The sequence below is a fragment of the Delphinapterus leucas genome, chromosome 18 (genome assembly GCF_059928025.1).
Source record: "Delphinapterus leucas isolate spDelLeu-1000000601 "Yukka" chromosome 18, BTC_Dleu_Yukka2, whole genome shotgun sequence".
NCBI classification, from domain to species: Eukaryota; Metazoa; Chordata; class Mammalia; order Artiodactyla; family Monodontidae; genus Delphinapterus; species Delphinapterus leucas.
In genome coordinates, this window is record NC_143146.1 from 2,418,958 (window position 1) to 2,435,125 (window position 16,168).

The window sequence follows — 16,168 nt, forward strand, 5'->3', positions numbered from 1 at the left end:
AAACGTGACAAACCCTGGCTCCCGAGTTACCCGAACGTTCCCTTAAGCCACGCTGACTGTGACAACCGTGCCACCAGCTCCGTCCTCAGGTCGAGGGTGGAAGCGCTGGGGAAGGAGGAGCGCCGGGAACCCTCTGCCCCGTCTCGCCCGCCTGGCTTCTCCCCTGAACACAGGTTTCTGGCCTCCTTAAACCGGGTGGCGTGTGGGAGAAGGGCAAGGCTGCATCACAGAAGCCACTTCGTTTGCCACGCGACACTCCTAGAAGGACCCACAGAACCCAGAGAGCAGTGCTCAGCCATCGAGCCCCTCGCTCGGTTTACCGGGAGCTCCCGGGACAGGAGCCGGCAGTCCACGGACGGCAGGCGAAGTGGAAGCCGCACCTGGCAGCCTTTCCTCCCACTTCCTGCCCCCAAACTTTGTTTTCTATTTTTATTTATCTTGCAGTGTTCCCAAACCCTAGATTTTAAAGGCAAATGTGGTATTTTCCAGTGTCAAAAATTCAAACCAGAATTTTAAGATATAAAAAAAAAAAATCAAAAGAAAGTGTAAAGGTAACACACACATGAAAAAAACACATCACAGATAAAGTGACATGTCTGTAACATAAGAAAAATAGTTTAATAATTACAACAATGTAGCATGAGTAGTCAAGGCCAGGACACCGCCTGTGGCATTTCGTGAAGCGTCCCCACAGCTGTGAACGGGGACTCCGCGTGTCCGAGCAATGAGGGCGGGGCGTGGAGGGGGCATCGGGAGTCCACAGCGGAGGCGCACGCGGGCCGCAGCGTCCCACCGCAGAGCGCGTCCCAAGGCCGCGCACGCCTCCAAGCGCTTCCCGTCCCAGGCGAGGCAATGGCTTCGTCTCCTCATCCACAAAAGGTGGGAGCAGAGGTGACTCCGGCAGGCAGGTGGCCCTTCCTGACGTCCCCATCCACCCCCCAGCCCCTCAGAAGGTCACACGGAGAAACGGGTGCAGTCCATTTACGACAGGACAGGTTTTTAGAAAGAGCTGCTCAGACCCATCCTCTCTGCTCCCTCAAAAGCTTAGTCAAACCTTGGATCTACGGGAAGAAAAGGTAATGCATTACACAAGCATGTCAACGGTCACCCCTTCAGGAGAAGCGGTGCTAAAATCAATAGGTAAGGCAGGTTCTGCAAGAGCCCCGTCCCAGGATGCTGGCGGCAACATTGCCGTCACAAAGTGCTGGAGAGATCAGGTGATGAATGGTTCCTGAGTTAGAATTTGCTCGAGACAGCAAACTTCAGTACACTCGAACTGGACTGCTTCCCACTGCAATGTCTTATGCATCATCGAAAGATACTACTGTAAAAACAGGGCTTACCAAAAAACCCTAGAGACAATCTTTTCTGGCCCTAGCACTAATGAACACAGTGCTAAGTACAGGAAGCTGGCAATTCTCGTAACAAGGTCGAGTGTGGGCAGTTCAACGTCGGGCCCCAGGCACACCCGCTGAGCAGGTAACGGCCGAGCCGGGGAGCCTGAGAGTAAGGCCGTGGGCCGAGGACCATGGGGGCCACGAGGACCGAGCCGCTCAGCTCGGGGACATCGGACCGTCCGATGCCGTGAAAGGGCACAGCTCACAGAGTCACATCTGGTGCCATGTGGGCATTTCTGAGATGTCTCCGACGCAAGGTGCTGGGATTCTGGTTTTTAAAGACACGACACTTGTTCTCTGTAGTAAAAGATTATCTCACTTTAAAAACGGCCTCTTCATAAGAGCAGAGGGCAGAGCACAGGAATCAGCTGGACCCGAGGCCGGGGCTATGGAGAGGACAGGCTTCCTCCTCTGTGTCCCCTGCTGTCTGGACACCGGGGTGGAGGTGGGACGGGGGAGGGGCACGTTTCAGCTCCCACCCCTTAGGGGAATCTCATGTGTATATTGCTTCATTCTTGCTGGAACAGTGGAAACACTGCCTTTCCGGCGAGCACAGGAGGCCTGCCTGCTGCACCCAACGGGAGAGCAGGTCTCGGGGTTAGACCGGCCTCACACAAACCCCACCCGCAGGACAGCTCACCCTCGCGGGCTGTGGCGACGTGTAATAAATAACACACTTTATTTACAGGCTCTAGTGAGCTTGCTCTCTCGGCGGGAGGACAAAACAGTGCACCTGGCCAAGTTATTAAACCAGCCTACACGTCAGTCCCCCCCAGCGGGCTGGATACCCTCCGACGCTCAGGTGTTCACAAGAAGCGGACGCGTGCACACCTGTCGCTGGACACAGTGGCAGCAGACGCGATTCCTCGGGTTCGGGGCTGAGGCCCAGACCCCCGAGTTCAGCCAGAGTGCCGCACGCCAGTGACTGCGATACTGCTTTACCAGGAGACTCTCCAGCGGGATGAAGGTGTCTCTGCAGGTACGAACAAGGTGAGTTGTTTAGGCAGACTGCAGTGGGAGGCGTTTTCGGAGCACTGCGGTGGCGGAGAACAGAGCAGGCATCTCCCAGAGACACCTGTGCGCTCTCCAGACTCTGCTTTCCACGAGTGCGTGAGCACGCGTCCCAGTGCACGGGACCAGAGAGGTGAGTGGAGGGAGACTGCAGCACAGGCGTCAGCCCCGAACAGCAACCACGGATACGCATTCAAAATGGAGCATTTACAGGCAACGTATATGTAACATTTATATATATTCAATCAAAGCCTGAAAGACCAGACGCAGTCACTGCACTGACTGCAGAATGAGGTACTGAGATGTTGAGAGGAAGGCAGCGCAGTCCGGCCTCGGCGTCTGCACCTCACGCTGGTTCTTCAGGAACGCCGCGGCCGTGATCAGCTGCAGCTTTTCTACGCACAGGAGGCAAGAGGACTCCCGTGCAGCCCTGCTCTGTGGTCCTGAGAGTCACTCGGGTGTGGTCACGGGGCTCCAGCTTGGTCTCGTAACCGGTCTTCGAGAACGTTCCTTAGAGGTTGGTCTCGTCCCAAGCGGGGTCGTTCATGTTCTTTAGAACCTTCCTCACCAGCTTTTCCAGGTCTTTGCGGGCTCTCTGCTCCTCCTCCAGAGACTTCTTCATCTTCTTGTTATCCTGTAAGTGAAGCAGACCAGCGGGTATTAACTGCCTTCAGTGCTGAAGCGGACCCCCTCCCCCAGGAGACTTGGGGCCTCACTGGAAGAAATCCTGGGCTGGGACCGCCCTGCGCCGCGGCCAGGGGTGCGGTGACCAGGACCCCCCAGTGTCTGATGGACGCAGAGCTGCTCCTGGGCACCAAGACAAATCACAGACGGAGCAGGCCTAGGGCCCCCACTTGTAACTGTGAACAAGAGAATAAGTGAACGGCTGAAAATAACAGAAGGCACACCTCGCGTCCCTCCTACTTCCTTCCACGTCTGCGATGACCCATCTACAGAGCTCTATAAGAAGGGGGGCAACAGAGACTGAGTTGAGTTAGGACCCGTCACCCCCCCCCCCCCGCACGCACAGACGTATGCCGCTGCTGAGAACGAGGAAGCCCTCGAACGGGGACGAGAAAGTATGTGGACGGCCAAGGGCAGCTCTGAGCACATGGCTGGCGCGCCCGCCCTCTGCCCAGCCCAGGCCACGCCGTCCTCAGGCTTCTCCTCGGCCTCCCCTCCTCGGACACCAAAGCCACTGATACAAACAAGTAACGCACAAACACACAAAGTACGCTTGGCTAGTTAGCCAAGTTTAACTGACTTTCTCATGTGGCTTCTCAAGAACAAGGACCATGTGTTTGTTGCACCAGAAAGTGGAAGAGAACGGTCACAGTGGGGACCTATCAAACTGTTTAACTAGATGGAATTTTAGATCTCTTGCCTGATTATTCCAGCAGAATCTGGGATGGCTTATGATGTCAAAAACAGTGCAGTGAAAAGAAAGCCGCTTTGAAGATTCACTTCCTGGTCTATCACATTTACAGAAGACCAGCTGTTGTCCTGCTTCTGAAATCTGAATACTGAGAGTCAGGCTCTCTTTTCCGCATTACTGCGCTTATGGACAGCTGGATTCACTTCTAACGCCGTGTTTCCCTCTCTTCCCCCGTTAAAAGGAAGATTAATGACGGACGACGACCCACCTGTCGTAACTCCTGGACTTCATCCTTTAGTGCATACACGGTGTCGACAAGACTCCTAGGCAGAAGAGAAGGCGCCCTGAACAAGGACCGGGTCAGAGGGGACGCCCGGAGCCTCCCCGGACGCACATGCTGCCCACCTGCCCTGCACGCCCAGGCCCTAGGTCCGGGGAGGCCCACTTCTGCGCACAGGGGCGCTGACCCCAGCCAGAAAGTCCACACCCCGGCCCTCCTGGAACCATCCTGAAGCCGGTGCCACCCCTCCCCCGACAACCCCCTTCCCCCGCCCGCTTTAAAGCACTGGAATATAGCTTACTTTTCTTCTATCACTGTCTGACCGTTACTTTTAGTTTCTTCAACTATAATTTTCTCTTCTTCTGGAAGCAAAACTTGTGGCGCAGATTCTTTGCGTGAACCTATCATCATTTAAAACAAAACAAAACACCCTCAGGTAAATACCATGGCAGAACTAAAAGGAGAACTTGACTATACAACACTACTTAATTATTAATATTAAATTCCAGGTGTTAATTCCAGTACGTTAAAAAATATATTTTCTAGGTAAAACAGGGAAGGGCAACTTTTGAAAACTCCCTCTCTCTGTGTACTGAACCCAGCCTTCTTCATGCCTAAAGCATGACCGAGGAAAGGAAACATTAGCTTTCTTTGCCATTTATTAAGCTTCAGTTTCTTAATCTGGACCATGGATCTTTTAAACCCTGAAACCTTCAACAGAAGGTTCTGACCATCTTGCCCGGGATATTTTGGAGGAAATATTCGAACCTTTTAGGGATATTCGTATCAACCAAATTTTGTGCCATTTTATTCCAGGAATTTTACAAAGACCCATCGGATCATGCAGTAGACATATACCAACTGTTTATCAAGTCAATGAACTGGCCCTTATGACACGTAGCTCCCCAGCAACGGCTAACAGTGTTACAGCACATGGTTAAGAAAAGTGCATTTTATTACTTGGTTCTCTTACGAAAACTTTATTTACATTCCCTGGCATATAAACGTTTTTCCCAAAGGAAGGAAGTAAACTGTTTACAATATCAGAGGAATGTTTACGTCATTTAACCAAGATCCAGCACAAAAGCTTACCCAGGACAGTGGCCTGATAAACATTTACTGCAAAATACGTACTTCAGAAATTAACTGGGAAACCCAAACGTTATAAAAGGTGAAAAACGAGAATCCAATCTTATTTAAGGGTGCAAGGAAGAAAATAAACTTTTTAAAAGGTTATACTGTACAGCACTAACATATATCACTTATATTTTTGTAAAATTACATCAGATGCACATTCGAGGAAGGACAGAACCCACCACAGACCCACTGCGGCTGGTGTTGTGATAAACGCAGCTTCTCTCCATTAAAATACACGTGACGTCGGATATATGCTCATTAATCACGGAGATGGCGGTTCGGCTTGCTTGATCTTGTTTTTTTCCTGCTTTACCCTTAGTTTGCCCTCCCAAAGGTCTGTCACATTGTAAGATGGCACTTGTGCATCCTCACGTCGTGGGGACATTGCGTATAACACACGTTTTCAGGACAGGACTTAATGGTTTCACCAGCGTTTTACTGCAAGCTTACACTCCTCTGAACAGAACAGGGCTGGTGGTTACTGTCAAAGCCTGATGACAAGAGACTCATTCGATGCTCCTGACATCCAGAGAGCACGTCCGTCACCCCCAGGGCAGCTCATGACATGGAGAGGAGGACCGCCGTCTACCGGCCCCGGGAGCCTTCCCACACGCCCCCTGCGTCTGCAGGGCCCGGCTCCACCCCCACCCCACAGGCTGGGAAGGCTGCTTGGACGCCGACCTCCTCCTCCTTTGCTGTCGCAGGCAGAGGAAACTTCAGCTCTGGGTGGGCAAGGACAATTCCACGTTACACAGTACGAACTTCTAGACAGATAAATAGGTACCTCACACCAGTAAAGGAAGGGCTTTATGCGTCCTGAGCAGAACTTCCGTATTATAATCACAGGCAGTACTTAGAATTCTGTCACAAGCCGTAACGAGCTGGCGTATCGGAGCGTATCTGTACTTAAGTTTGTCGATTACTATTTCAAAGACGACCCTCCGCTAGTGCCTTCGTGTTCACACCGAGGTGCGGGCCCCCAGTAGCTGCAGCTCTGGCTGTCGGGGGAAGGGTGGTGCCCAGCTCACACCCCACCCAGCACAGTGACCTGCGCGGCCAGGGGGCGACTTCTCAGACAGAAGGCGACATGGGCCCACAAAGGGACACACCATGAAAGGCTTCGTCACGCTGACAGCCGTGGGCTGCTCCGGGGCCTCCGTGCGGGGCTGCGGGCACGGCGTCTCCCAGGCCTTTCTCAGTAAACGGGAAGTGCTCCTGGGACGTCTGGGCCGTGTGGGAACGTGCTGCTTGAGAAGGAAACGCGCACGTGAAACACGACGGAGGAAAAGCACAGGGACGCTGCCAGGTGACGAATTCTGAAGGTCGAGAAATTCCTGCGCTTCCGACACAAACGCAAATGCCAGCCGTGTTTTTATCAGGAAAAGTGAACTCGGGTTATTTTCCTTAAAAACAGACAAGGATTCCTAAAGATTCAGAGGTGTGTACCACACGGACGGACAGTGAAGGGGCCCACTTAGTTTTCCCTGTAAAGAGAAGCAGGCAGGTGACATCAGACCACTTAGCGCCTGAGGGTTCCCGCTGTTACCTGCTTTGCGCCCAGACGTTGCTGTGTTACCGCCAGATCAAGAGCTACCCGTGGTGTATCTGTCACGTTCGGTTTCTAATACAACATTTCTTCACGTGAACTAGCTAATGAGACAACAGGCTGGAAATGTTTTCTTACGTAACAGTGCTTTAGGGAAGACTAAATTCCATGTATTTCAATTACTTTTGCATCTTCTAGCTTCCTAGGCAACCTATTTACATCCCGTGTTTGCAGCAGTAAATTCTTCAAATAACACATAAAATAGAATCACGAGGGACGTCGACCCTGTGAAGCGCGGGTCGGAGCACAGCGGGCTGTCGTGCAGGGCCCGGGGCTGCAGGGACTCACTCTCACGGGTCCGTGGGTCTCGATAAACTCGGGCCTGTCACCGATCCGCGGAGCCTCGATTCCACCACGCGTAAGAGAGAACAACAAAACAACCACCTCTGCAGAGCTGTTCTGGGGATTAATTTAAAAGTTGCATCTTATAGATATGTTTTACCAGATGAGTTTGTAAATATAAAAGCCTTACACTCCACTATGCGATGTGACTGAATCAGGGGAACTTATTAAACGTGTGGGAACTGGTTCAAGAACTGCCCAAGCAAGACAGACGTTGTTCTTATTTTTGCCAATACACTTAAAGCACACAAGGAGGCGACAAATGTAAGTATGAGAATGTTACGTTATAGACAGGATGTACTAACTGCTGGGTTCCTGAAACGTGCCACGGTGAAAAATGTCATTTATGGATTTGATGGTGAGCCAGGAGGCTTGTAAAGGAAGATTATTTATCAGCCTGAATAGAAATCCATGGGCCTCCTAGTTTCAACATAACATATTTTTGTAAAACAACTGAAAAAAATTGATAGTCTTTCAGTAAAACAACAAAGGAATATTCTCCAGCCAGGTTTATAAATAAGTTGACTATTTCTCTAAGAACAAAGTTCTAGAGAGTAGATAGATTTAACAAGCTCTCTCAAAGATCATTTTAGTATTTTTAAAGGTACCACAGCACCTTTTCTCTGAATTGGTTAGGTTGGAAAAACCGTTTAACAGCAGAACTACCACAGACTGCTCTCTCACTTTACTTAAAATCCTCTAAAAGGGGCCGAGACACAGATGAAGTGTGTTCACGGATGTTCCAACACACTCAAGATCTGTGTTTCCCAAACTCTGTACTAAACACAAAGTTTTGTGCTTCCAAGAGATAACTGGGATTCTGCAACACGTAACTGGGAAATTCTGAATGCTGTAGCCACCTCCTGGAGATTCACAGTGCACACTTAGCGTACTGAAGGTTTTCAGGAAAAATACCCATTTAACTTGAATTCAGCATTTCCTAAGCTTGTCTGAGTGCTGAACTTTACCCCCCCCCCCATCATCAATATTAACATTTTGCAGTTTTCTGGTTAACAGTTTGAGGAGTGCTGGACTGGCCTATAATCCCACCTGTGTCTATGAACACACACACACACACACACACACACACACACACACACACACACACACACGAGTGCTGGGTGGCTTTGTTGTTGTTCAGGATGGGGATGAATACAATGAAATAATAATCATTAGCGCCAACCCAGCCGCCAGCGCCCGCTGACAGGGATGCGGCAGTTCTGCACTGCCACCAGAAGGGGCCGCTCTGTGCCCTCAGCTGGAGACGGAGCAGGTGCTGGGGGCCATGAACTCACTCAGACGTGTGATCCAGAAGCTGGAGACACGGTCAGAACCCTGTCCTCTAAAACAATCACAGGTCGCCAGAGAACTGTGGACCTTAGGTTGAGAAACACAGATGCGTGCAGCACTCCCACCTCCTGGACAGAGGACCTGCCCAGGCAGCAAGGGCCTCAACCCAAGGTGCCATTGTGGTGGTCAGCCTGCCACCCGGTGCCTCACCAGATGGCCTGCGGCTCTCACACCCAGGGCGCATGCGGTGCGTCTGCCCTGCGAGGGGGCTGGCCTGCACTGAGAGCCTAAAGACAGGGTAGGTTTGTCAGGAGAGAACATCTGCCTATCTAGCCAGCGGTCCAGCACATTTCTAGCAAAATTCACATGACTTCTTAAATTCGTAATCTTTCTAAAATCTGCATCTAATTATACTCAACAGAAACTGAAGTAACTTTCAGAATGAAACAAAATGTTACATTTAAAAAAAAGTCTACTGAGTAAAATCTCTCCGAAAGGCCACTTTGTTATTTATGGCTATGATAAGCTTCTAATTCATTTTTCTTAAAAAACAAAAACACGAGGACCCTCTTTAGAGAGGGATGTGCATTTGTTTATCGTTTGCACCTTGTCCTGGCCCCATACCTGCCACAGGTACTTGTTTTCCTTTCATTCTGCTTCTCCTAGTCAGCTGGACATGCACTTTACCAAACAAAAATTAAAAACTGATCTCAGTCTCGGTAAGAAACATTCAAGTCGGGGCTTTTTTCCGTTTATGCACACGTCCCCACCCCCATCAAAAAAGAGAGAACTCTTCTTTCTGAAAACAAACATCCCAGTGATTGAAAACTTGTTTTAAAAAAAATTCGAGGGGAACCGATGAAATAAAAATATACAAAGAGTCACCTTGCATCGTCCAGAACACACTTAACCTAAGAAAGTGCAAGCTTTGCTATCAAGGCAGATAAAAGGTGTTCTACTGCCCGGCCTCCCTGTGGAAGAGGTTACATTCAAACAGCAAGCGTCAAGCTGCAAACTCTGCTACGCCCTCCGCCCCACATAACAAATATTAAAGGCCACAGGCTAGCAAATGCAAAATTTATTTCAACTGTACATAACAGATGTCTTTTTTTATATATATATAAAACAAACACTTCATTGCCATATGCAACCACAAACAATATGCATACTGTACAGTGCAATGCAACATTCAGGTGTACATCCCACGGAGTCTCAAACGGCAGTCACCCAAGGAAAATGGCTTTCCCGTTCACAAATAAAAAGCACAATATATAGATTTTTTTCAAGGTCTTATACCACTATATACAAATCACTGTGTTTTCGCAATTTTATGCAAAACACATAATTAATATAGCTTATATACTTGTGGCAAGTGTCAATTCAATGGGAACACCGTTTAGGCCATTTGCAAAAGCGCCTGGTAATGGCTTAAACCTACCTTCTAGTTCAGATTCTTCACCCTTTCGTTATAATACTAACTGTACACATAGATATTACAGAATTGCATAAATGTAAGGTACTATTTCAGCATGACTAAAGTTCCACAAAAGTAGAAACACTGGCCTTGGGATGCCACATCACTACTGCCACGTGAGAACTGTTTTCAAGCCAGTGGCACTAATACTTCCAACCAGGTCACAAGAGCTAATGGTGCCAGACATCAGAACAAATCCAAACAAACAAATAGCCAGGTTGTTATTCTGCAGTGATCTTAGCATCAACAAAAAAATCATCGTCAAAATGGCTTTAACTGGCACAAAAAGGAATGATGAGAAAATGTCAAAACTTTGGTGTACAGAATATCAACGAAAATGTCTCATCAGGACAACCCAAATGACACTTGGTGTTAAAGAGAAACCCAAGTGCAGCAGCTGTGGTGCACACAGCACATGACACGACAAACCCAAACTCACTAAGGCATGGTCGAGGCATGTAAGCCAACACACGTTATCACAGTCTCCAAGCAAACAAAAGACCCTCTACTGTGAGTATCAGAAAAGCTGCAATGTATTACTTGACGTGATATAAAGTAAAACAAAACGCTTCTAAATTCATTGCATGATATTAAGTATGTGAACCTTGGAGTTAACCTATTTCTCCCACAATCCCATTTGCTATTTGGCTGAACGTATATAAGCCCGTCTCTACCACGGGTGAATTCTGGGCTCCGACGAATATTAAAAGATTGCTCCTCAACTTTCTTATTCATACTAATTGATACAAAAATTTGAAACCTCCAGATGGCATAAGCAGTTCAGTAGCTACCTGGGAACAACAGACAGACGTTTGGATTTCCTGGTTTTCCTAACCACCTCCCTGCACGCAGTTCTGAGGGTGCCGGCTCCCTAAACAATGGGGGGGGGGGCCTCCTGCCGGGAAGGATGGAGGGCACCTTGGGCTGTGAGCAGTGGGACCAGCCCCCCGACACAGGGCGGAGCACAGCAGAGCCGCTCTGTGCAGACAAGGTCAGAACACCGAACACATGGTTTTGGCGGGGGAGGTGTGGCGGGGGCAGAGGGTCCCGGCCACCCTGAAGGGAGGAGAAGGTGTTCCTCCCACTTATTACGGCATCTCGTTTTCTGAAGCTGGTTTCAAGGAGTCCCTAACACACCACCTCCGGTCCCACTTGAACACCAAGCCAGGCGTGCGCGGGAGGGACCCCGCTCTCCTCTCCAGTGTGGACCGGGTGTGGACTGAGTGCTGCCACCGAATGCAACAGGGCGCATTCAGTTCTTTCTGAAGCAGAAATCGGTCTGAGGGAGGGCAGTGAGGTCTCCTTACAACGAATCCCAGGGAAGCGGGGGGTCCCTCCAAATCTGAGACGTTCTTGCAAGTGAGTTACGTGGCAACTCAGCAGGTTTTCGGGCGACTCATAACCCCGTTACGATCAAGAGTGAGGGTGACGTTCCACCGGGGGCCATCAGGGGAGTCTCACGGCAGCTCTTGCTGAAAAGAAGCCATGCGCCCGTCACGGGCAGTGAGCTCGGACGTGGATGCCGGGAGCACCGCCTGCTTGGGTCGGCACACCGACCGGCCGGACACAGCCTGACCCACGCGCTAGGGGGCTGGGCTTTAACCCTTCGCTGCAGCGGCACAGGCTCGCCACGTGCCTCTCAAGAGAAACTCCTCCAACTAAGGGAAGTCTGGCGTGGCGGCGCGTAGGGCCCGGCCCGCGGAGAAGCGGGGCCGCGGAGCCGGCCGCCTGTGGCGTGCGGACTCGCCACTAGTGCCCCCGCCCGGCCGGGCCCCCACGCGCCGCCACGCCGACAGAGGCTCCTCGCGGCGCCCAGGGCCCTGGGGCAGCCCGGCACTCGGCCGTCTGATCTGGACTCGGCGCTCTCGGGGCACGGGTCGTCTTCTTATCTCTCCACAGCTACTGGGTCGCCGCGTCCAGTACACACACAAAATTACATCCCTGTACGGAAGGCCAGGGTCTCCTCCGTGTCGCTGGCACTTAGATCACAAACCTGTGTGGTTTCAGTATAAAATACAAAAGCGTTCGTACGGCTGTATCTAAAAAGAAATGAGACAGTTGCTACACTGAGAATAAAAAACCAAACCATCCGGAGACGTAAAGCCACCACTGCCCGCTGAGAAAGGACCCTCGGGTGCAGGCTGTGTGGGCACCGTCTCCTTCAACAGTCAGTAACTTGAGTGGATGCTCCAAATGGCAATTAAACCGCCACAAAGTACAATGGGAAATATCAGAAACGCTCTCAAAAGTTGTTAAAATATCACATAAAAGAGACAAGAAACAGCAAGAAAACATCTAAGAAAAGCAGGCTGCGGTACAACAAGCATTGTTAAGATAAGCTCAGAAGTGCATTAGTTCTGGTGAGAGATATATGAGCAACAGCTCTTACGAGATGTAGAACCCATCCTGTAACTATGGGCTGTCCATATACTGTCATAGTCAGAGTCTTCCGAGAGGTCTGAAGGCTCCAAACGAGAAAGGCTGCTGCGACGACCCAGGGAGTCTAGACTTGACTGGTCGTCATCAGCCAAGACGTGATTATGCATCAGGTCAGTGCCTTGCCACGCTAAGACGGGGCGGGGGTGGGAGTGGGACGACAGCGGGTGGGGGGACAGGCAGAGGTGGGTGAGCAGGAGGACGGCAGGAAGAGCCACAACCGAAAACATGGAAACAAAAGCAAAAGGTGATGGGAAGAGAAGGGAAAGAGAAAATACTGTTAAAAAACGGCAACAACGTTCATTTCCCCTTATTTATGGCTGGGTTTTATCTACGAACTTATTAATTAGCACAACCCTTAGACTAAAACTAGACCAACTGTTATTTAAACAAACATAGGTCACGAGTCTGTTTCCAAACTGTTCCTTTTTAAAGCTACTGCTATTAAGCCCTCACTTACGAAATCTTTTACAAATTAAGCCCATGTTCACAAGCAAATTCTAAAGACATCTGACAAGTAACCAATTCTGCCACACATTCGATTAACAAACAGTCTCACTTGGGACACTTGTGAAAGGAACCGTTCATGTGTTTAATGCGGATATACTGAATGCAAAATACTTTCCAAGGATTTCTGGTGGACTTCTTCAGCTATCTCTTCACCAGACTTGAAATCACCAGAAGCCATCTTAGCAATGGGGGTCGAAACTTACCTTGTCACATTGTAGTGACTGAGAAAACTTCAGGCGGAGAACAGGGTTACACAGGCCCCTTCCCCCTCGCTCCCCTTTCCCGCCACCCCAGGGCGCTCACCCCCACTCAGCCAGGGGAATGGACATGGCGGGGAGACACGTCTGCTCAAACGCCATCAACCCGGACGCAGACCCTCCCGCTGCCATGAAGGGAGACGTGAACAGGGAATGCCCCTGTGTCAAAAGCAGGACGGCAGAAGGAAGTGGGCACAAAATGGGAGAAGAGGAGTGAGCCCATGAGTGGCTGGCGACGTGAGCAGTGATGCTGGCCAGGCGGCCGCGAGTGGGACGCGCAGGCTGGAACGGGCCCGTGGAGGGGCCGGAGGACACACACGCTTGACGGGGACCAGGGATGGCTCAGCACAGCAGCCACGGGCTCTGTCCTTTTCCTGCTCTGGGCAAAGTTAAACCCATTCCCAAACCAAAACAAGAGCGAGCAGTGGGCTCGGCTGGTTTTCTTCGACTACATCCCTATGGTCCTTGGGGAGGAAATCAATACTAAAGATGTCTGGATGGTGAAGGCTTCTTGGCATCCAAACATATACTGAACAGAACTGAGCTTTAGGTGAGATATATCGTCCCAACTGTTCTTACTATGCATTTAATATGGACAGAGCTGCTCTGGGGTCAGATGCACCTGACCCCATCTCTAGATTCTTAGGTACACTGCCTGTCCAACATAAAGGACCCATTTCCCCGTCCTACCTGTTCCTGAGAACGTTCAGTTTAAGGTCATCTATGACTGTAAGACCTCTGAGGCCCCAGACTGGTTAGCCCATAATATCAGTGAAAAACAAAAAACACTGTATTGTCCAGTGCTTTTCTTGCATAGAAGTGGAAACACATAACACAGGCAACGCGATGAGACCTGCACACACCAGGGCCACAGGAGAGCAGGGCCCCCGTCTCCTGGATGAGGCAACGCAGCTCACACAAAAGCTCACACAAAACTCACATCACCAGGTCGGTCCGCCTGAGATGGCCCGGTTAAAATTTTATTTCAAATAGTTGAAGTGGAGATGAATAATTTTTTAAAACTCTCAAATTCAAAACCCAAAAAACAATGGCCACATATAGCCTATTACCTAAAAATACAGTCTCTTAACAACTATAGGAGACTGTAATATCGTAAATGACAAATTACTGCTCCGTCACCTGCAGGCCCTTCCATTCCTCTCCTGCTCTGCTGACTAGTCACTACAAACAGGCGTCTTCATCAGACGGAGGACGGACCGAAAGTCCTAACATCATAGGTGGGACACGTCAACCACCAGCCATGAAGAAGTTTCTAGATCACCTGCAGATTCAGCCGGGGTTAAGCCCGCTGGCCCTGTCCTCATACCTGTAGTCATCTTTAACGGAAGCTCAAGCGGTTGTCTGTCCGCCTTTTCTTTTTCTCCCCATCACTGGTTTACACCAGACGTGACACTGGGTTGAACCACCACATTGCAGGTGGTGCCAATGAAGTGAGTTGAGCAATTTGCCAAAAGTCAAGGTGGCCAAAAACACAAAATCTAACAGAAACCAGTTTTCATGCCAGGAGTAATATATGTCATCCAGTTTGAAAGAAAGGGAGGGAGGGGAAGGGAAGCTCAGCCCCTTTTCTCCTGGACAAACCACATCCTGACTACACCTACTGCAACCACCCTGCACCCCACACTCCCAAATGCTGGGGAAGCTCCACACCAGAGCCCGTCTTTTTAGTGTTCACACAACAGATTAACATTGTTTCCACATCAGACATTATGCATAAGATGCAGGTAAACTCAGTGGTACTGAAATCTACCCGATATCACTGGTGTGTCTACTTCAAAAAATTTTTAAGTGCAATCATTTTTTAAAAGTTGGGGAGGGCTAAAGGAACTCTTACTCTAGGCTTATATTTTTGACAACTCTAAGGAGCAGCCCCCCCCCCCAAACTCCAGTACCACACGCGTAGTGTAAACAGCTTAAACAACTGAGCTGAGCGAGTCCCCGCTGTCTTCCAACCCGAGGGCGCTTGATAAACTCTGGCAGTGCCCTACACTTCCAGGTTTCCCAGCGGAACCTTCTCTAGAAACCAGTTGTTTTACTGACAGCTCAGATCCCTTCCCTTGACTGAGGGACGCTAGGCCAGGCCCCGGAAGCGCCCTCACCGGGGACCATGCCCACGAGCCTGCCCAGGGCCCACAGCTGTGTCCTTCAGGTCATGATTCTAAAAAGCAAAACAAACCACCAGAGTCCCAGCGGGTTCCCACGACACTTACTCGAGTTGAGCGTCTGCCGCGTCTTGGCGCTGGTGCAGTAAGCCTCGATGACCTTCAGAATCTGGGCATCCTCCTCCAGCGCAGCCGTGCCTGCAAGGGACACACAACCCATCACAACCCAGAAGTAACAAGTACAGTTAACCGGACAAACACAAATCATCAACTCAACCAACGATGGTGACAACTAACAATCCCTCCTTTTGTTTTCTCGCCAGATAAATGTTCTCTGATATTCACAAGATAGTTATATTCAGAAGGATTTTTATTTTTTTACCTGCAACATATCTGGCAAAGGGCTAATATCCTAAATATACATATAAGTTGTCTTACTAACCCACAAGAAAGACAGTATCCCCCACCCTGAAAATGAAAAAAGGCAAGAAATAGGAACAAACAATTCACAAGAGAACAATCAGAAAGGAAAAAATGTTCCTCCTCACCAAGAAAAGGAGTGAAAATTAAAACTACATATCATGTTTTCACATGTCCGCCTGACAAAAATCAGAATGCCCGAGAATTCTCAGTGTGGACGTGGATATCAGAAAGGACAAGTTCCCTCCATCCTCATCTGGGAGGGGGGAGTGAAGACAGGTATGAGCCCCTGGCAAGGCCATTTGACCCTACTTACCAAAGGCTTTAAAGCGAGCATCTCCTCTGATCCACAAGTTCCTACTAGAGAGTTAATCTAGGACACTCCAGAGCTCTCCCGTAAACTGGGCTCCAGACCCGGCTTCCTCTGCACTCAAGAGGCCACGTGCGTGGAGCGTGCAGCCAGCAGAGCAAGGGCCCCTAAAGGTCCTGGTACCGGGCGCAGACCCTCGC

The 16,168-nt window shown here is 50.0% G+C and overlaps 1 protein-coding gene across 22 annotated transcripts in view; it reads right to left on the bottom strand.

The window, feature by feature from the left end:
* Positions 1–597: 597 nt before the first annotated feature.
* The window catches only part of ARHGEF7 (Rho guanine nucleotide exchange factor 7), a 97,915-nt gene continuing 82,344 nt past the window's right edge, over positions 598–16,168 (bottom strand). For 9 of the 22 annotated variants that reach the window (XM_089899357.1, XM_089899352.1, XM_089899355.1 and 6 more), the window contains 5 exons: positions 15,347–15,436; positions 12,302–12,478; positions 4,365–4,464; positions 4,052–4,127; positions 598–3,042 (listed from right to left, as the gene is read on the bottom strand). In XM_089899357.1, coding sequence (XP_089755483.1) covers positions 2,920–3,042; positions 4,052–4,127; positions 4,365–4,464; positions 12,302–12,478; positions 15,347–15,436 — 566 coding nt within the window. In that variant the 3' untranslated portion in view covers positions 598–2,919. The other 13 variants (XM_022576736.3, XM_022576734.3, XM_022576739.3 and 10 more) reach the window with 10 other exon arrangements.